Raw genomic sequence first — 22,617 nt, 5'->3', positions numbered from 1 at the left:
CGTTTCGTGGTGTTACTTATGTACTCCAGTATCCCACACATACTGCGTCATGTTTAAAGCATTTCTCTTTAAAATTAAATACTGCTCGATCACACCATGGATGATAAACTATAATTATAAATGATAGTTATTGAGTATAAACTATAAAGTACTGAACAGCTGTGTAAGTTTTTGATTATTTGCTATAAAAAAAAGTAATTTACAAACTGACAATGCAGAGAAAGATTTATTTATTTTTTTTAATCTTCAGCAATAAATTATAACAATCTGGGTTGCCAGGTCACAAAAATCATTCTAGTTCGAATGCATCTCAAAACCCAAAAAAAATGTAAATGAATGTTTATTTTTAAGTTTGTATATGATAAAATAAAAAATCTTATTTAGATAATTTCAGATATACAGTATACAACTTTTGTTACCTGCATTTGCAACTTCTTGCCCTTTTAATTCCAGGACACACAAAGGTAGCAATAATAAAGTTGGTTTTTATCACTGCTAGTTCTTTGACATCTGCTTGGTTTGTCCCGGGCTTAAGCAGTACTAAGGTTTCCAGGTATTCATCTCAAGGATCAATAGTCATTTGTACTGTAAAAGCAATGTTTATGTTCTAATTTATTTAGGCCCAGGCATCTCAAAGTGAATATAACTCTTTTTAGCTGATGAGAAAGATTGTGGAGGGAAAACATGTCAGGTATTTTTCCATCTAATTTAAATGAATAGAGGCAAATAGACAAAAATCTATATTGCATACATTATAAAAACATTAATAAACAACTTCAAATGCATCAAGTGAGCAATGGTGGTCTAAAATATCTCTTGACCGCACAAGGTGTTGAACCAAGGAATGTTTTTATTATTATTTTTCTGAAAAGAAAAGAGACTTACACTAAAAAAAGTTTTGATTATTTTGAAGCTTCCTAAAATGAATTTTAGCCCATTAAAGTGCTACATTGTATTCCATTCACATGCATTAGATGGAGAAAAATCCTGGAATGTTTTCCTCCAAAATGCAATTTTCGCATTAGTTGTAGAAAGTGAGCAGGTTCACATCTTTGATGACCTGCGGATGAGTACTTACACTGTAAAAACAACCCAGGCTCATTCTGATTACATAATCCTATATACATTTCTGGAGATCACGAAATACGTCCAAGGAGGTGTGGCGTTTTCTTTTGTGCCAGTTTTTGTATTCGCAAATCCACCAGAGGGCGCTGTGTACAGTTTTTGAAATCTTCCAAAAGCACCAATTCACCCACCAATTGCGGTCAACTCCTCTCTGCGTCTCAAGTCCGCCAACATATGTGGCGAGCCACTGGACAAACTAACAGCAGAAAAGCCAAAAGTCCATAAGGAGGTACTATAAGTGGTCAGCTGATAAGCGTGAAAAAAAATGGTGTCATACCATCATACTGAGCATTCATTTGAACGACGAAATGAAGAAATGAACTTATCCTGCGCAGCAGAGGTGACTCTTGGTCTTCCTTTCCTGGGGCGATCCGCATGTGAGCCAGTTTCTTTGTAGCGCTTGATCATTTTACTGACTGCACTTGGGGACACGTTCAAAGTAATGATGGCCACTCGTTTTTCTTTACTTAGCTGCTTTTTTCTTGCCATAATACAAATTCTAACAGTCTATTCAGTACTATCAGCTGTGTATTGACTTCAGCACAACTGATGGTCCCAACCCCATTTGTAAGGCAAGAAATCCCACTTATTAAACCTGACAGGGAACACCAGTGAAGTGAAGACCATTTCAGGTGCCAAGAGTGTACAAAGCAATAACCAAAAGGTGGCTACTGTGCAGAACCTAGAATATGACAGATTTTCAATTGTTTCACACTTTTTTTGTTATGTATATAATTCTACATGAGTTAATTCATAGTTTTGATGCCTTCATTGTGAATCTAGAATTTTTATAGTCATGAAAATAAAGAAAAGTCTTTGAATGAGAAGGTGTGTCCAAACTTATGGTCTGTACTGTATCTCTGGCTGCATAATTCACAATCTCCAGAAAGATATATGGAGCTATGTTTTCAGAATATGTTGTGCAAAAATAAATTACTTTACTTAAAAAGAGTGTGTAAAACCTTTGCCTTAAAAACAACAAGTTGACTTTACTAAAAAAATGGGTAAACTTGGAACTATTAAATTGACTTTATTTTTATAATTATGTACATAGTTAATTAACTTAATTTTAAGGCAACAGATTTACTCACATTTTTAAGTAGTCAACTAATCGCTTATTACACAATAGGAATTACTTCTTAATACTGAAGATAACCCGACAATAATGCATGCCTAAAATATAAAAACAATACTGTCTGTTGATGTGATAATTAATATAATCATCTTATAGTTATCATCCTTGGTGTGAATGGCCGTCTATAAACTTAGAAGAACAAGAAAACACTCTAAAAACACGGAAGAAACACATGATCTGTAACCTAAATTCAAATCATCATTTTTTTTAAAGTGTAAAAACCATCAGAAAGATTGCAATAAAAGTCACAATGATCATACAGTAAAAAAATGTGTCAAGCACAGCACATCGTTTCCTCCTCACAATAAATATACATCTTAAATAGTTGTGCAGTACCTGAGCGAGGACAGACGAACACCTTTCTTTTTTTTATTTTTTTTTGAGGAGGCGCAGCACCAAGGTGTCCGGTCAGCCTCTTCTCTGCAGGGGGGTCACATCGTCCAACAGAGTTTCATAGTGCAAAACAAGTGTGTTCAGATGCTGGTGAGGTTCACCCAGTGCTCTGGTGTCCATATGTCAGTGATCATAAAAAGGCTGTGGTAATCTGGGCAGAGGTCTAAAGTGTAGCAAAAAATAAAAAGAGTTAAATTTCATGAATAAATGTGTGCTTTTGTCAACAACATCACAGTGGGACTGACCTGTTGGGCAGTGGTATGGAGGGAGGGGGTCGTGGTACTGTTGGAATCGGGATGGCCAGAGGTGCGGGTATCCTTACATTTCGCCCCATCCCGTGGCTTCTGATTAAGGGATCTGCAGGAAGGGGTTTCTGAGGTGGACTGGGCATGTCGTGATCCTACAAATGAAAACAAATAGAATTAAGTGGCGCAGTGGGTAGCACGTTCACCTCAGAGCAAGAAGGTCGCTGGTTCGAGCCTCGGCTAGGTCAGTTGGCATTTCTGTGTGGAGTTTGAATGTTCTCCCCGTGTTCGTGTGGGTTACCTCCGGGTGCTCCAGTTTCCCCCCACAAATTGGGCAGGTAGTGTATGTGTGTGAATGAGTGTGTGTGGATGGAGTGTGTGTGGACCTAACTACTTACTATTTTTAAATGAATAATGTATTAATAATTTATGTCTAAATTACAATGCTGAAAACGTGTAAACTAATAATGCACACTCATATTCCTCTTCTTCCCCTAATAACTTTTTGGGGGTATTTTTCACATTTCATTTAAGAACCTACAGATCTGGATAGAATTAAGAGACCACTTTAAAGATATTATGGATTCTCTTGGTTTGCTAATAATATGTACAGTTGAAGTCAGAATTATTAGCCTCCTTGAATTAATAGTGCCATTAGTGCCAATAGTGATTTTTTACAACACATTTTTAAACATAATAGTTTAATAACTCATTTCTAATAACGGATTTATTTGATATTTTCCATGATGACAGTAAATAATGTTTTACTAGATGTTTTTTCAGACACTTCTATACAGCTTAAAGTAACATTTAAAGGCGAATAATTTTTACCCTAAAATGGCTTCAAAAAAAAAAAAAAATGTATTTTTTCTAGCCAAAACAAAACATTTAAGACTTTCTCCAGAAGAAAAAAAACATTATCAGACACACTGTGATTTTTTTGCTCTACTGTTTGTGTTTTGAGTAAAATATTCACTTGTTTTTTTATTTTATTTTGTAATTTCAAAAAAGGAATATTATCATTTAGAAGAATATTTGGTAAAGCTGCGCACTCCAAATGAATAATAATACAATGAAATACAAAACTCTATAATTTAATCCCAAATATTTAGGCTATATTTTGAAATGTACAGATCTTAAAACCTTGTGGTTATAATTATTTAACACTTTACCTACCCCACCAAAAAAAAAAAAAAAAAAAAAAAAAATGTTTGTATTGCATATCTTAATCTTAATGTTGCTAGTCAACACACTCGATGCACTTTTTTTTCACCATACCATAATTTCTAAAATATCAACCCCAGTTTAGGGTAAGAGTACCGGGCTTAATATGTATACTATGAAAAATTTGAAAATATGAAGTCTAAGACTGATTTTTTTTTTTTAAATATCAATCTTTATTTTTTTAAGTATTCCATAAAATATTACAGATTCTCATTTAACATGCTTTTTTTTTTTTTTTTTTTTTTTTTTTTTACAATAAAACCAAAATCAAGTGTAGTAGTGCAACAGGATTATGTTGTTGTTATGTTGTTTTTTGTAAACCAAAAATGCTGTGTGTGTAAACCATTATTTACAACAGTTATTCTTTAAATGACTTAAAACTCACTATTTAAAACAGTAAAAACATGGTCAACCGTTTGGTATAGGGGCAGTCAGAGGGTAAATACTGTGCCGAAAAAGGCCTGTGAATCAAAAGGACTATAAAATAACCTTGTGTAAATAGTGCAAGCATCAAATTTCCACTAGATGGCGTTGTAATTTCACTCATAATCCTAAAAAACCAGGCTGGCAACAAAAGACAAAAAACTCACTTCTTTCCCACTATCGCCAACACCCGATTCACCCATACCAAAGTCAAGAGGTCATCATATGTTACCAATTTACCGGGACGATGAGCTCATAGGCACAGCTGTCACCTTTTCACAGCTGTACAGCCTTGTTTTGAGGAAAACAAATGAGAAACTGAACAACAAAACGCTGAGACAACAGAATTACTCACTTCTGTGTCTTTCCGAAAACGGCATTTTGCTCACGTGCAGTTAGCTCTACCCATTGCACTGTATGGAAGTGATTTATTCCTGTAAAAACATCATCCTAGAGAAAGCAATGTCATTATGGCAATACAAGAGCTTTTAATCACGAGCTCGCGGTGGTGTGTCGAGCCGTGAGGCCAATTTGTGAGAACAGAGTAAGTGTTTCATGGCTCCCCGAGTAAATGTGAACTCATTCGGCTAGAAAAGGGCACTCAAGAGCACTAAACAAACCATGGTGGTTTGGTATGTAAGGGACTTTAATATGAATGGCTGCAGTGAGGTATTTCAGTATAGAAAGCTTGCAATCTGTCAGTCAAGTGTTTTGTGTTGCATAGCTACAGTACAGAACTCTGAAAGGCTTTTCAAATAGCACTGCTGGACAGCAAAATGTGTTATGGTATTAAAGACATACAGTTATGAGGAAAAAATATTGACATATTAAAAACTTGAAAACACTGAAAATTTTGTCTGTATTTGGGTCATTATTAAAATAAAGTGCCTTGATGTACCACAAGATTGAATCAGTTCTTTATCAAAATAATTCAAAATAATGAAATTCTGATGTTTTAATATAATTGTTTAAACATTTACACACTTGCAGGTAGAATTATAAGTGTTATGAAATGTGTTTTTGCAAAAACACATCCAGTCAGAGAAAGAATAGTGCAAAAAATTGACAATGTCCCACACACTGCTCAGCCAACTTCAGTGAGACTAAGTAGGTAGATTAGATACAATTAAAAAGATTATTATCTTATTATCTTTAACAAGTAATTTGATAAAATAAGTCATTTTGATAACATTAGTAATCATTTTGCACGTGTGCTTGAAATTGCTGTCCACCTTGTCATGATGTAGTAAAGCCCCTTTAAGACACCCTCTGATGTACTCGTTGGCATCCCCATGCTCATTTTGCCTTTCTTCAGAGGTTAAAACATCTGATGTGCACACAGTAACTATCCACACTTAGCTTCCTATTTTTTCTCACATTGTGTTTGAAACTTAATGTTTTGAAGCTAAACATGTCCACCCGGTCATGGTTAAAGTATTTATTAATAATAATAATAATAATAATAATAATAAAAGAAACAGAAATTAAAAATACATTTACCTATGTGGTTAAATAAAAATAAAAATAAAAAGTTTGAGATTTTTTATGTCTCAAAGGCACTATATAGTGATAATGACCCATTTACTTAATTTATTAGTTATGAGTAGGCTCACACGGAATCTGCACGTGCAGAAATATGCAGATTTTTAGCCCATCATTGAGTCTATTTATTTACTTGTGTAAATTTATATTTATTCAGTTTTTAATTACTTTCACTAATATTGTTGTGATATAATAGAAATATTAAAATGTTCATATGATTTATTTACAATACAGTTTGTAGAGTGATATGTTCTGTCATTTAGTAAATATGTTATAGGAGAGACTTGCTTTGTTTACCAAATAAGTGGCTCTATATGAATTTGCATTGTAAACCTTAAATACAAGTTAAAAGTGTATTATGGCGACGCAGTGGCACAGTAGGTAGTGCTGTCGCCTAACAGCAAGAAGGTCACTGGTTCAAGCCTCAGCTGGCTCAGTTGGCATTTCTGTGTGGAGTTTGCATGTTCTCCCCACGTTTGCGTGGGTTTTTTCCGGGTGCTCTGGTTTCCCCCACAGTCCAAAGACATGTGGTACAGGTGAATTGGGTAGGCTAAATTGTCCGTAGTGTATGTGTGTGAATGAGAGTGTATGGATGTTTCCCAGAGATGGGTTGCAGCTGGAAGGGCATAAGCTGCGTATAACATATGCTGGATAAGTTGGCGGTTCGTTCCGCTGTGGCGACCAAAGATTAATAAAGGGACCAGCCCAAAAAGAAAATGTATGAAAATGTATTAAGTTTTTTTGTTTTGATGCTTCCAAAATCATTCCGCACATATCCACAAACTTTTTACTTTTTTCTCAGCAGAAATAGGAAAAAATGTCACAGATTCTGCCTGGCCCTAGTTATGGGTTTGATAAAATTTTTTTTACGATTTGTCATAACATTTATTCCAAATTTCAAGTAAGATATTGTCATTCCAATTAGTCAAAATAACAAATGTTTTATATGTTGTGATTGAAAATCAGGGTAAATCCACCCAGTATTAAGTTCCTAACTGAATCATTTGTATAACGTTATCGAAAAAAAATATATATATATATATAAACATGCCTGAAAACTTTTCTTATTTAAATAATAGAATGCTCTTGATAACCTTTTTGGTCCCACTTTATATTAAGTAGCCTCAACTACTATGCACTTCAAAAAAATAAATGTACTTATACGTGTAGGGTTAGGGACAGATTTAAGTGTGGGTTTAAGATGTGAGGGTCAACAGTATAATTAAAGACGTAATTAATTGCATGTATTTAATGAATCTAAGTGCAATGTAAAAACACATATTTACCCAGTAAGTACACTGTAAAAAATGATTAATTTGACTGTTATTATTTGACTTAATATTAAGTGGGATCACTTTTTATTTTAGGCTTAGAAGGAATGTCCTTAATAGTTTACAGTATAAAATAAATTTGACTAAAATAAGCATTTTCCAGTGATCTGGTCTTTTATTTTTATTTTCCATTGCTGTGTATATATATTACATCCAATAGACAATCTGTATTTATAAATTCTTGCACTGGTCTGTGAGGCATAACTATAGATAATATATATTTAGTACAAAAATGTATAAATGTTGTTTTTAACAGTGCATTGAATTGTTGTAGTTCTCTGTGTCAACAATATTTTGCTAGTTTCATCACGTCTCTTTCTGGTCTCCTTGCACGCAGCATGTGACATTCAGCAGGTTTATGAGCTTTATATTGTTATGACAGACAGTTCTATGGGATAAAACTGCAGACACAAGGTTAGTAAATGATTGTATCAACACTGGCCTCATGCTAAGATATATTGTTTTGTTTATACTATGTCAAAAACATCACTTTCTATTCAAGTATGATGCCATATATTGCTGGTGCTTTCCTTTAAAAATAAAAATGTCTTTGTTTTTATAAAGTGAAGGATAAGAGGATTAATCATGTCACAGATAATAGAAAATTTGGTTATACTTTATTTTAAGGTGTCCTTTTTTTAGTCTAGTTATTCAATGAACTACTGAGTAATAATACATAATTACATGTACTTATATGTATGGTTAGGGTCAGGATGAGGGTTAGGTCTTGGGTTGAATGTGATTATGCATGATTAATTGTCATCACTATACTGTAGTAAGTACTTGGAATGTCTAAATAGGACACATTCAGTCCCCAAGAAATCAAAACTAACCATAGGATTTTGTTAGCTCATATTGCTTTGTGGTAAACAGTTCATCTGTGCATGTCTTAAAAAAAAAGTGTGCATTTCTAATCTTTAATTGGAATGTGTAAAAGTACTTCCTGTTTGTTTTCCGTTAAATTGTCAGATTGTGTATATCTTGGCTATAGCATGGCTGACATATTTAACCACACCAGTCCAATTGTCAGTTTTGACAACAAACAGAAATGGTGAAGAGGATTATTGTAATTACTCTCCCCTAACACTTTTCCTGATCTTTCTGAATAAAACGCCTAATTTACTACATCCAATCAATCAGCTCGCAGTAGAAAAAAACAAGCCACGCCCACTGTTTTCTCATTTAATATTCTGTTTCTCTAGGAAACAATACCAAAAAATACAAGTCGCAGCTTCCGGTTCATGGAGACTTAAAGTGTTAAGAAAAATTGCTTTGAAATGCTTTTTTTCCTCCATTGTTCATATTTTTGGTTGTGTAAATGCATAATGCATATGCTATTAATTGCTTGATTCTGATTGGCTAATGACAAACCTAAGGCGTGCAGTTATTTTTAGATAAACCGATGGATAAAGTAGTTCCAGACAGGTTTTGACCATATCTGTACACTTCCATATCACTACGCTGAAAAATTTGAGTTATTAGAAATTACAGCCTACAACAAGCCAAAACAAAAAAAATTAACAAAACAAAAGGCTTTGGATGACGCTTAAGAAAGTATAATTATGCAAAGGAGCAGTTTGAGGGCAAAAACCTGACATATGTCTTGAAATACAACATCTGAATTATAGATGAGGTAACCATAGTACACTCTCAGAAATAAAGATACATATTTGTACCCAAATGGTCCACACTGGTATCTAAAAAGTGCATATTAGTACCCAAATGTACCTAAAAAGTACCTTTAAGGTACCATTATGGACACTATATGTAAGTTTTACCAAGGTACTGCCCCAGTGACAGCTCCTGTACCTTTATTTCTGAGAGTTTATGGGCAGAATAACTAACTCTACTTCATTGAATTGTTAGAAAATGTTGCACACCTCAACCGTCATCAATTATTCTTTACATAGGTTTCTTTAGTCAAAATGTTAATCATTTAAAATAAATGCAAGCATTTTTAATGTTTATTGTAAAGTTACAAATTGTAATGATTTACAGCTACACTAATCCTGATTTCAATTGGATATATTTCTGCAGTATGTGTATTTTCAATATCAAGATTAATACATTCATTTTTCAATGTATTTTGTCTACCTTAAGGTCCGTGTAAATCAGAAGTTGCTGAGACTTTATTTCATTCAATCATTAATTAATTCATTTTCTTTTAGCTTAGTCCCTTATTTATCAGGGATTGCCACAGTGGAATGAACCGCCAACTATTCAGGCATACATTTTACGCAGTGGATGCTCTTCCAGGCGCAACCAAGTACTGGGAAAAATCCATTCACATTCACACACACACACACTACGGGCAATTTTGTTCAACCAGTTCACTTACAGCGCATGCCTTTGGACTGTGGGGAAATCCGGAGCACCTGGAGAAAACCCACGTGAAAGCTGGGAGAACATGCAAACTCCACGCAGAAATGCCGACTAGGCCAGCTGGGACTGAAACCAGAGACCTTCTTGTTGTGAGGCGACAGTGCTAACTACGGAGCCACCCACTTTTATTTCATTATTCCATCCTAGCTAAATGCAGTTAAGAGACGTGTGGTAAACTGATATCAACAAAGAAGGACCACAACTCAAAATGTGAAAGCAAATGGTCAGACTTTGATCGAAGATTTATTGTTCACCTGAAGAATAACAATGAGCGCTAGCAAAATAAACATCAAAAATTTGGATTTTACATGGACTTTAAGGCCTTTAAAAAGAGGATCTAGATTACTTCTAGTATAGTATTTAGTATCTATTATTTGTGTGTGCTATTTCAGAGTACGATAAGTTATTATAACACTAGCTATATGGCACTTCTATAACAAAGCATCAGAGGTGCAGCTGGACTGAAGCTCAGTCAGTTGACTCGAACACAATGAAGTGGAGCAGCAGATGTTATTCTTCATGGCGTCTGATAGCTGATCTTCCAGTGTCCCTGAGCTGCACTTATCATCTAAAACGCATACCTTCACACACAGACATCTCTCCGTATCACTTTCAGTCCTGCGTTCACTCTGTCTGCCACTATGCTGCTGTTCTTCAGTTCATCTGCAGCTGGAAACTTCATGTAAGTCACTGATGTGCCTTGTAGAGCAATGGAAAGTTTAATGTCCTTGCTAATGTCTTCCTATCTCCCTCCGCTTTGGTTTCTGTCTATCGATTTACAAGCACAGAAACAGATGCTGTGGAAAGTGTATGAGCTGCAGTTGTATAGGACATTCGGATATATGACTGAAAGCTATGGAGGTGTTGATGGACTCTATCTCTTATAAAGTTTTCATAATCGTTTTTGAATTGCTTCCAGACAAAGAGCAGACAATGTGATTTTGAAGTCTTTTATTATTCTTATTATGAAGTTATTATTATTATTATTATTATTATGACGACTACCACGACAATGACTGCATTGACTACTAACACTACTACTACTACTTCTACTACAACGACAATGACTACTACTATGGCGACGACTATTACTACTATGATTACGACTAAAACTACAACTACTCCTATGTCGACGACTACGACGATGACTGCAATGACTACTACCACTACTACTACATACATCTACGACTACTACTACTACCACCACTACTACTGCTGTACTACTACTACTACTACAACAACTACTACTACTACTACTACTACAACGACTACTACTATGGTGCGTCTGTTACTACTATGATTACGACTAAAACTACAACTACTACTATGGCGACGACTACGATTACTACTTCGACTATGACTACTATGCCAACGACGACTACTAGTACTGCTACTACCACTACAAGTAAAACAACGAGGACTATTAACACTAGGAATATGACTTTGATGACTACTACTACTACTATGACAATAAGGACTACTACTACCACAACTATGATTACTACTACTATCACTACTACTACTACTACTAGTATGACGACTACTACTACTACAGTACGAAGATGACTACTATGACGATAACTACTACTACTACGACAATGACTACTTTGACTACGACTACAAAGACTACTACTACTATGAAGGTGACTGCTATGACGATGACTACTATGACTATGATGACTACTACAACAACTACGACAACTATTACTACTACTACTACTATGACTACTACAACTACTACGACTACAACAACTATGACTACTACTACTACAGTGACGACTATTACTACTATGATTACAACTAAAACTACAACTACTACTACTATAAAGACTCTGACTAGTACTACTTACACCACTACTATGACAACATGGAGTACTACTACTAGAACTATGACTACGATGACTACTACTACTACTATGACAATGAGGACTACTACGACAATGACTACTACTACTACTACGACTACGATTACTACTACTACCACTATGACTACGACTACTACTACTACTACCAGTATGACGACTACTACTACTATTACAGTACGAAGATGACTACTATGACAACAACGACTACTACTACTACTACGACAATGACTACTATGACTACGACTACAAAGACTACTACTACTATGAAGACGACTACTATGATGATGACCACTACTACTACTATGACTAAGACGACTACTACAATGACTACTACTAATAATATAAATAATAATAATTATTATTAATATTATAGAAAGGACTGAAACTAGAATAAAATGCTTAGTATGTTTGTTATTAAAAATGCTCTGGAGACAGAAAAATCTGAGTGTATGATTTTTAATGAATGCAAAAATGTAAGCATTTAAAATATATCATTTTATTTTAGTTGTCAGTAATTAAACTTTCATCAGATCTAATCTTTATATTTTTATATAAAATATCTTTCTGTTACCTTTGTGTGTATACAAAACCTAAATTTATATACTTTTTGATATTTAATATTTATTAAAACTACATTTATGTTAGCATAAGCATTATATTATATCCATGATGTCATTAATCTATTCAATGCTTTTTTTCTTTGTTATGTATTTATAGAAAACTATAGGATTTTAATTGAATATTTATTAAAAATGCTTTTGTTCATATTATATTATATTATATTATATTATATTATATTATATTATATTATATTATATTATATTATATTATATTATATTATATTATATAAAACTAAACTATATGAAACTATCTTTCTTCATAAACAATTCATTTTTGATGTATTTCCACAAAATTGTAACCAAACAAACCGAGACAGTTTTATAACTTCATCATTAGTGTGTATCAGCATGACATGTTCACACTCTTCATGCCACAGTTTGTCAGTATATGGTGAAAGAGACAGACAGCACTGACCTGTGTGTGCGTGTATGCGATGTGGCGAGGCAGCGTGTGGACGCCTGTCTCTCTCAGTGTCCTGTGAGGCTGCAGCGTGATGGGCATCGGGTGGCTGATGTGGACAGGCTGGCAGCGGCTCGGACATTCAGGCATACGACGCAAACTCTGGAAACTGTGCGCAGGAAGAAGAGGCTCCGAACTAGGATGAGACATCTGTGAAAAAAAAAAGACAGACAGATCTTCAAGAACAATTCAATACGAGATCTACTGCTGACCTTAGAACATTTCCAGAAATCAATTTCTGCAAACATCACTTCAAAATCCAATACTATCCCTGCTTCTTTATTTTAAGATAGAAACAAAAATGGATTTTCACAGTGATGCCATAGAAGAATAGCCTGTAAAACAATAATATTCTAAATAACCTTTTGTACACTATATAAAGAACTGTGGGCAACATGGTGGCTCAGTGGGTAGCACAATCGCCTCACAGCAAGAGTTCTTGTTCTTGTTTTCCCCATGTTAACGTGGGTTTCCTCCGGGTGCTCCGATTTCCCCCACAGTCTAAAGACATGCGCTCTAGGAAAATTAAATAAACTTAATAGGCCGTAGTGTATGAGTGTGTGCATATGAAAGTGTATGGGTGTTTTCCAGTATTGGGTTGCTGCTGGAAGGGCATCCACTGTGTAAAACATGCTGGATAAGTTGGTGGTTCATTCCACTGTGGCGACCCCTCATGAATAAAGGGACTAAGCTGCAGGAAAATAAATGAATGAATAAAGAACTATTTTAGGGATGAAAAGTTTTCATGGATGTTTAAGGTTCACCATGGAACCATTAACAGCAATATTGGAGATTTACTTTATTATTTTTTTTTTTAATTTAAATATGAAGGGTTGGCTGTTAAAATAATTACAGCAATAATCATTAAATAATTTTCCTTTGATAAAGTACCATTAGCATTATGGTTTTGTGTCAGGATTTGTATTGTATAATACAATGTAGATGTGCATTAAATGTACCGAAGGAACAATTTGATATAATTACAGTATTGGTTGCTATTAAAGGAACACTCCACTTTTTTGAAAACAGCGAAAGTAACTTATAGAGTAAAACAGTTGGCTTTCATCATTTTTTAATCAATTTAGTTGATCTCCAGGTTTGGCGGGAGCACTTTTAGCTTAGCTTAGCATAAATAATTGAATCAGATCAGACCATTAGCATCTCAATCAAAAATGAACAAAGACTTTATATTTTTTTCTATTTAAACTTTGACGATTCTGTAGATATACTGTATGCTAAAACCAGCAGAAAATAAAAAAGTCATTATTTTTAAGGCTGATATAGGAATTATACTCATTCTGAAATAATAATCAAGAAGCTTTGCTGCTGTACTGTAGCTGCAGCAGGCGCAATGATATATTATGCAATGCCTGAAAAAAAAAAAACTTTAATTTTCTGTTAGTCTTACTACACAATGTAACAACAAAAGGATCAAGCTTTAAAAAGGAAAATTTGGTAATTTTTGAGCAATATGCTAATGGTCTAATCCAAATCAATGATCTATGCTAAGCTAAGCTAACAGTGCACCTGAAAGACCCAGAAATTGCCTGAATGGATTTAAAAATAGTAAAACTGTTTAACACTAGATGACTTATAAAAAATTGTGGAGTGGAGTGTTCTTTTACGCTGCTGCAGTTGTGAATTTGTATTTGTTAAATATGTTCAGGCCATTCTTAATTATACAATTTTCACAGAAACCACAGTTAAATTTGATTATAATAATATTAATATTATGGATGACGGGCTGCACAGTGGCACAGTGCGTAGCACGTTTGCCTCACAGCAAGAAGGTCGCTGGTTCGAGCCTTGGCTGGGTCAGTGGGCATTTCTATGTGGAGTTTGCAAGTCCTCCCTGTGTTCAAGTGGGTTTACTCCACAAGTCCAAAGACGTGGTATATGTGAGTTGGTTAAGCTAAATTGTAGTAGTGTATGTGTGTAGTGTGAATGAGTGTGTATGGATGTTTCCCAGTGATGAGTTGCAGCTTAAAGGGCATCACTGTGTAAAACATATGCTGGGTAAGTTGGCAGTTGTCACTGTGGTGACCCCAGAATAATAAAGGGACTAAGCCGAAAAGAAAATGAATGAATGAATGATTATGGATGACAATATTAAAGGGTGCGGCATGGTGGCTCAATGTTACCTAACAGTAAGAAGGTCATTGGTTTGAGTCCCCGGCTGGCCTAGTTGGCATTTCTGGTTGGAGTTTGCATGTTCACGAGGGTTGAAGTGGATTTTTTACTCTTTAAAGTGTAAAGTTAACCTTTATAATCAAATTGAATTAAATTGTATGTGTATAATCTGCTTAATTTGCTTGTTACCATTAAAATAATCAAAGTACTATGTAGAGTTAGAAAAGAGAGATGGCCTGAGCAAACAACCAAGGTGTCACAAGGGATGCATGAGAAAAGGGGCAACACCTGTTAAAACAGTTAAGTTTAGATGGACAAGATATATAGTGGCAAGGTTTATTTTGGGGGTTGAAACTAGTTTTGATCTTGTGTGTCAAATGTAGAACAATGTGAAAAACCTTTGCAAAAGAGGATATAAGCAGGCCAGACCATTGGTGAGGCAGAATTTTCAGGCAGAGATGCTGCTGGGGGCCTTCTGAAAAATCTCCTTTGTTGTCAACAATAAAGAACTCTTCTGAAATCAAAACCATCAGACTTGGCTGATTATTGAAGAAAGAAAAGACCACTACTGTCTCCTTCAGGTGCTCTGGTTTTCTCTGTAAGTAAATTGGGTAAACTAAAATTGGCCATAGTGTATGAGTGTGTGTGTGTGTGTGTGTGTGTGTGTGTGTGTGTGTGTGAATGCGAGAGTGTATGGGTGTTTCCCAGTACTGGGTTGCAGCTGGGAGGGCATCTGCTAAGTAAAACATATGACGGAGTAGTTGGCGGTTCATTCCGCTGTGGTGACCACCAATAGATAAGAGACTAAGCCAAAGAAAAATGAATGAATGAATGAATGAATGAATATTAAATTTAATAAAGTTAAAAGCAGAATACTTAAATATGATTTCTTTACAGATGTTATTGGCTTAATGAACATAAGTTCCTGATTAGAAATCACAGAAGATTTATGTTAAGATACTCTGTAAATGTTTACTCAAAACATGTTTTATAAATATGAATTATAAATATATTACCTCAGATTTGTGGAATCTGGTTGACTTCTTTGTCATTTTCTGACAATAAAGCATAGTTAAAATGAGAAATTAATTGTCTGATTTCACTCAGAATGTTGAAAAGAAATGTGATAATTATCTATATCGACTGATATGGAGTTTTGAGCGGTGACTATCCAATCACAGAGAGCCCAGATTACTTGAGCACACAAAGACATTCAGCCACGACAAACAATTTCAAATCAATTGCATTACTGAATCAAAACAGAAAGGCTTCTACGTGAATGTCTGAGGTTTAAGATGATGATCTGGGCTTCATTAATATTCTTTGAGAGTCAATAGCGAAGAATAAATCAATTATGCACCTAAGCCTGATGCTGCGCACACAGAGACAGAAATGAATGGGTTTGGACAGTAATTCTGCCATGATCTGACCTCATCTGCTCCTCGCTTCATCGGCAGGAAGACACTGAGAGAATGAATTATGGATTTTGAGATTTAATGAAAGATCTTGTTACTGCTTGTTAATAGGGGTGTAAATATTCATTTATATGAACACTCTTCAAGAAATGATACAATGCCATGCTTGGTTACAATTACAAATCTCCTTGGATTTAATTTACTATGATTCTTTTCTAATACACTTTAGACAAATGCAAATGTAGAAAAGATTTTGTTGATTTTTATTAGTAAATTTTGGTTAATAAATGTAAACAATAATAAGTGTGTAATATACAGCATATTTCTACTTAACTATTACTGCAAACATTTTTTGTGCTTGATTACAGGCTGACTATGCTAATGCCAGTCCATAAAATATTTAGTTTTGTGAAGAAGCAATGACTTCAAACACTGTTTAACCCATCAGAAACAACGACCAGACCTGTATATTTATAATACCATATATTAGCTTTTGTAAGAATTTGTGTTCATTACCATTGGAGAGTTTGGAAACAGTCAAATTTGTTGATGTTTAAACAGAAGCCGGTGAAACTTTAAAATATAACAAAAAAATTTCAATTATGTTTATTTCATTAAATGTAGTATTATATAGAATTTATTCCTGTGATTGAAAGCTGAATTTTCATCAGAATTCAGTGTCACATGAGAAATCATTGGCTATGTTTACATGGAGATCAGTAAAGGAATTATTTGCCTTAACCTGAAAAAGACAATAATTTGATTAAGGTGTTTACTTGAGTTTAAATGTTTCTTTCATGATCCCATTTTACGTTATAGCACATAGATCAATTAACATAATTGCATCACCCTGCTATTTACATTTCGTCCTTCACTGACTTGATAGGTGCAGAGACCAATGTCAAACAGTGTTGTGTGTAAAGACTATCCTGTCGCAAAATGTGGTGAAAAGTCCTACATGTACATGATAGTAATAGTTTAAGGTGTTTACATGTCTGTGCTGCACTTCAATAATGCCACTAAAATCGGCATACTCCATGTCCTAATCTGATTTCTGTTTAGTCCGATTATGTCCTTAACCTGATTAAATTATTAAAAAAACGCTGTTCACATGGTAGACTCTTAATCAGAGTATTGACCTAAAATGATTAGTGTCCATTTAAACATACTCATTGATGATTTGCTGTTCTAATATGATCAGTTATTATTTACACAGAATTACTAATAATAACTCTTACAATGCATCCACTGCATAGAACATATGCCAGAGTAATTAGCAGTTCATTCCCCTGTGGTGACCCCAGATAAATCAGGGACTAAGCTGAAGCAACATGAATGAATGAATGAATGATTCTTACAATCATCAGTGCTAATATTTTGCGATGTTTAGAGTCTAAATATGCCTTCTTCTACAAAAATAGTACAAAAACTTACCTTGTCTGCGCGGGAGTGTAAGGGTAATGAAGGGGGCTTGTGCTGAGGTGAGACCCTGAAGACTGACTGTGTCTGAGGAGGGCTGGGTGTTTGCTTTTGTCCAACTGATCTGTGAAATCAAGTTTTCAAAAATTAGATTTTCAATTTATTTGACTATTTTAAATCAATTAAACACTGCAGAAGAGAGGATCACTTTAAATATCGGTGCAATTTTCTTTTCAGCATCTGTGTCATAATATTAATAACCACACATTTATAGTAAGGCACTTACAATGTCCAGGTGGTAAATAATAAACTGAACACTGTATTAACATGACAGTCATGATGTGAAGTGAGACGGAATAACATGTTTAACTCCTCGACATTCAAATGTCTGATTATCTTTCAGGTTTTTTTAAAGGATATTTTATTCAGCATTGCTCATTATATGGATAATTCAGCCAATAATGAAAATCTGCAGTGGATTTAGCCTACTGCAGTAGGAATTTCAAGCTCCAGACTGTCATGATTGGACCATTTGCTAGTTCTGAGTGTGGATTTAAGATAATGATATAGTAAATAATCAGTTTCTTTCCCAGAGTAAATGCTTTGCATTCATAAGACCTCCATGTATCATCAGGAGCCACAGGTATTAATTTTGATTTGTAAGCGTCAGTAAAGTGACAGTGGCTATTGACTTGCATTTCATGTATTACAGGGAAAATAACCTAAATAACGCTAGCCATTAAGCCATTGCGCCGACTAACAGCAAGTTTTCATTTCTATGCTATATATCCTCTTAAAACGTGAAAGTGAAGATATTTTTGATGTTCCAACAGATTTTAATTTTGAACAAATGCTGTTTTTTCAACAGTGTATTTATCAAAGAAACCCTGAGGAAATTATCATGAGCAAAAGTGACCTCTTTAAAAAATGTAACAAATTAAACCCATTTTAATCTGCTGAATGGTAAATTACCATTCTTCACTAGTTAAACAACTCTTTCCATTAAACTCAATTATGATGAAAAAGTCAGTAAACATATGCACAAATATAACTGCTCACACAAAGGGCAAGCCAGACAACTTCAAAGATATAATGTACACTAAAAATAGCTGGAACATTTACAGTATTACTGGCAATTTAGGTTTCCAGTAATACTGTAAAATTTACAAGTGTACTGTAAATTAACAAATACAATTGTGCCATAGTTTTATAGCCCAATAGTAATTATTAATTTGCAGTGCACTTGTAATTGTCACAGTATAACTGGCAAAATTCACAAGCGCACTGAAAATGAACAATTACTACTGTGCTGTAGTTTTAAAGTAAAAATGCACAAAAGCACGCACATCAATCCAAGAACCAAGAAACCAAGAAATGGTCATGCCCAACAGAGCCTGGTTTCTCTCAAGGTTTTTTTTTTCCTTTACTTCGTAATTTGGTAAAGTTTGTTCCTCGCCACTGGCTTACTTGGTTGGGACTTGTAGAGCTGTGCATCGATGGATTTGCTCTTCAGTCTTTGGACTTTCAGCAGTGAAAATTAAACCACACTGAACTGAACTAAACTGAACTTCAACTCTGAAAACTGGACTGACTCAGTTTCAGTTTACTAGAACTTCCATGTTAAGCTGCTTTGACACAATCCACATTGTAAAATTGCTATAAAGATAAACTTCAATTGAATTAAATTGAATTTTATATATATTGAAGCACTTGAGGTTGAGTAAATGATGACAAGATTTTCGCTTCTGGTTGAAGATCTCTTTAAATTATAAACAGGCTTGCACTGAATAATTCAGTTTACTCCCATTGTAAGTGTGTTACTGTGACCACAAAGGAATGGATCCAAATGATCTTTAAAAGTGCCTTTTCTCCTACTGAACTTAAAACCTCATCCCTTTGAGATTTAACAAATGTTTTTCTTTCTCTCTTTCTCTTTGTGTCCCTAGATGCATATCAGCAGGAATCCAGGATCAAACACATTTCTGCAGGAGGGATTTCTGTACCTGAGCTTTTGAATGGCGTTCTTCTTATTAGCGCAAAGAAACTGGACCAGCGCTTTCCTCTTCAGACACAGCATCAGTCCGGCCGACAGCAGACAGAGCAGGGTGACCAGGGAACCTACGGCCACGGCACTGCTGTCCGCTGTTGTCACATAGGACAACACGCACATTAATACACACACGCGCACATCTGCTGTACAGCACGGCACAGAAACGCCACAGACAAGAGGAAAACACAAGAAGCCAGAGTCAGGTTAGAGAGAAATGAAGAGAGATCGATCTGATTTTTTTTTACAAGCTGTTTCTCAGTTCTTGAGTGATGTGTGAGCGATGTGCGAGCAGTGTGTGAGCGCAAAGCTTCAGGTTTGCACTAGTAAATCAATGACGTGTTCTGTCAATGCTGTTATGCTGGAAAATCGTTTAATGGGCTTTTGTAATTATGTTGTAGTTTCACGCTGAACTGGTATATCTGCAGTGCTGATGATGATGTCACAGAGTGGATGAAAGCGGCTTCACTTCATGAAGTACATCATTTGGAAAAATCTTAGTGCACATGGCCAGTATAATTTAAATATAATAATTATATGATATATTTATATATATATATATATATATATATATATATATATATATATATATATATATATATATATATATATATATATATATATATATATATATATAATAATTATTATACATTATATAATTCAATATTTTATTATAATAAAAACAAATTCCCAACAGATGATTAAAAGGACAAGGATTTTTTTGCAGCGTTTCCTGTTATATTTTAGTCTCACTTAATATTAAGTGGCCTTTACTAATTTGTACTTAGACTGAATAATAATAGGCAGCACGGTGGTGCAGTGTGTAGCACAGGCATGTCCAAACTCGGTCCTGGAGGGCCAGTGTCCTGCAAAATTTAGTTCCAACCCCAGTCAAACTCACCTGGGCAAGCTAATTAAGCTCCTACTAGGCTTTCTAGAAACATACTTGCAGGTGTGTTGAGGCAAGTTGGAGATAAAATCAGCAGGACACCAGCCCTCCAGGACAGACGTTGGACACCCCTGGTGTAGCACAATCACCTAACAGCAAGGTCGCTGGTTTGAGCCCCGGCTGGGTCAGTTGGCATTTCTGTGTGGAGTTTGCATGTTCTCCCTGTGTTCGAGTGGGTTTCTTCCGGATGCTCCAGTTTCCCCCACAAGTTCAAAAACATATGGTATGGGTGAATTGAGTAAGCTAAATTGTTCATAGTGTATGTGTGTGAAATAGTGTCTATATATGTTTCCCAGTGATGGGTTGCAGCTGGAAGGACATCCACTGCATAAAATATATGCTGGATAAGTTGCCGGTTTATTCCGTTGTGGCGATCCCAGATTAATAAAGGGACTAAGCCGAAAAGAAAATGAATAAATGAATGAATAAATGAGCAAATAAATAAATGAATAATATAAAATAAACATAAATGTAAACATAAGCAAATACATAAATGATTTAATAATTTAAAATACATATTTTATTAAATTAAATAAATAAACACAAATAAAAAACACATTAATAAATAAGTAAATAAATAATTAAATAAATAAATGATATAAAATAAATAATTAAATTAACTAAACAAACACATAAAAACACATAAACACATGAATAATTAAATTAATAAACAAACAAACAAATAAATAACATAAAATAAAAAACTATAACATAAACAAACAATAAAATGAATAATATAAAATAAACAAATGAAATAAACATAAACAAACAAATAAACACATAAATAAATAAATAAATAAATAAATAAATAAATAAATAAATAAATAAATAAATGTTCAGTTAATAATATCATCTGGTTTGATGGTACTGCAATAACATTTAAAACTAGGGAAGGTCATTTCAAATCAATATCGGAAATATTTTTTAAAAAACATGATCTGTGTTATTTAGACTGCTGAACTACATGTTTCTCTTATATTAGATCAGAAGGAAGCACAAAATCAATTCAGAAAGCATGAATTGAAGCATAGCAACATAGTCATGCTGTGTTAGTGTTGCGCATACTGCTATGGCATTGCAAAAGTGCAGCTTTCAATCACTGTACCAGCTTGTCTCATTGGCCCACTGTCGACGCTGCCGCCAAACCCCGCCCTGTCACAGAAAGGAGGTGCCCAGTGAGCCTCACAGTGGCAGTTCTTCTTATTGTTGCATTCCTGTAAACACAAACCAACCACTATCAGCGCCACACACAGCTTAATCCTTCCTTGCTGGACATTATCATCAACATCCTGCTGCTCAATACTGCATCAATTCAGCAGGATAACAGTGTGAGATCTCCTCATGAGCATTCAGTTCATGGATGCTCTGTTCCGAGTTACATTCAAGGGCAACAGTTTCCCATTTGCACAAAACTGCATTAATTTTTTTTTCCATCAGGGCATGTGTCGAGGGTCGCCGCGTAAGCTGATTGATGTCACTCCATGTTTAAATCACAGTCTGAATATTGCATGTCTGCCTTCGAATTTGAAAGAACATCCATGTCTTTCCCATCAAAAAACATGACCCAACTTTTCAATCTCCTGAACTCTTAACATTCACATCAAACTTTTCTTGGATGCTTTGATGGTTTCAACATGGTTAAAAAAAAAGACAGTTCAACTTTCAGGAAAGACACTCTTCAGATTAAGAGCTGAATGAACTTGTTTTCAAGTAAGAGTTAGTTGGACTTAAAGAGCTTTATTTTTATTAAAGAGCCCATATTATGGGTTTTTGAAAATTCCCCTCCATGTAGTGTGTAACACAGCTCTAAGTGAAGTGAAGTATCCAGCTAAGGCTTAAATCTGTAAGAATACAGTGTTTAAAACGGTTGATTCATCTATAAAAGAGTCGACTCATAGTGCTTCAAACGAGT

The 22,617-nt window shown here is 34.6% G+C and overlaps 1 protein-coding gene and 1 long non-coding RNA gene across 19 annotated transcripts in view; one reads left to right on the top strand and one right to left on the bottom strand.

Annotated features, from left to right (window-relative positions):
* Positions 1-22,617, top strand: part of LOC141378615 (uncharacterized) — a 44,999-nt gene that overhangs the window by 15,033 nt on the left and 7,349 nt on the right. For both annotated transcript variants that reach the window (XR_012393494.1, XR_012393493.1), the window contains exon 3: positions 19,656-19,962. This is a non-coding gene — a long non-coding RNA (uncharacterized lncRNA). The remainder of the gene's footprint in view (positions 1-19,655; positions 19,963-22,617) is intronic.
* adam12b (ADAM metallopeptidase domain 12b) overlaps positions 62-22,617 on the bottom strand; it is a 159,355-nt gene continuing 136,799 nt past the window's right edge. For 3 of the 17 annotated variants that reach the window (XM_073928652.1, XM_073928649.1, XM_073928653.1), the window contains 7 exons: positions 21,811-21,919; positions 19,713-19,902; positions 17,725-17,833; positions 15,892-15,930; positions 12,701-12,895; positions 2,899-3,053; positions 214-2,816 (listed from right to left, as the gene is read on the bottom strand). In XM_073928652.1, coding sequence (XP_073784753.1) covers positions 2,777-2,816; positions 2,899-3,053; positions 12,701-12,895; positions 15,892-15,930; positions 17,725-17,833; positions 19,713-19,902; positions 21,811-21,919 — 837 coding nt within the window. In that variant the 3' untranslated portion in view covers positions 214-2,776. Of the gene's footprint in view, positions 2,817-2,898; positions 3,054-12,700; positions 12,896-15,891; positions 15,931-17,724; positions 17,834-19,712; positions 19,903-21,810; positions 21,920-22,617 lie in introns of all 17 variants that reach the window. The other 14 variants (XM_073928658.1, XM_017351825.4, XM_073928659.1 and 11 more) reach the window with 6 other exon arrangements.

The sequence above is a fragment of the Danio rerio genome, chromosome 17, assembly GCF_049306965.1.
Source record: "Danio rerio strain Tuebingen ecotype United States chromosome 17, GRCz12tu, whole genome shotgun sequence".
NCBI classification, from domain to species: Eukaryota; Metazoa; Chordata; class Actinopteri; order Cypriniformes; family Danionidae; genus Danio; species Danio rerio.
Note: the sequence above shows the minus strand (reverse complement) of the source record. Positions and strands in the feature narration are given on the sequence as shown.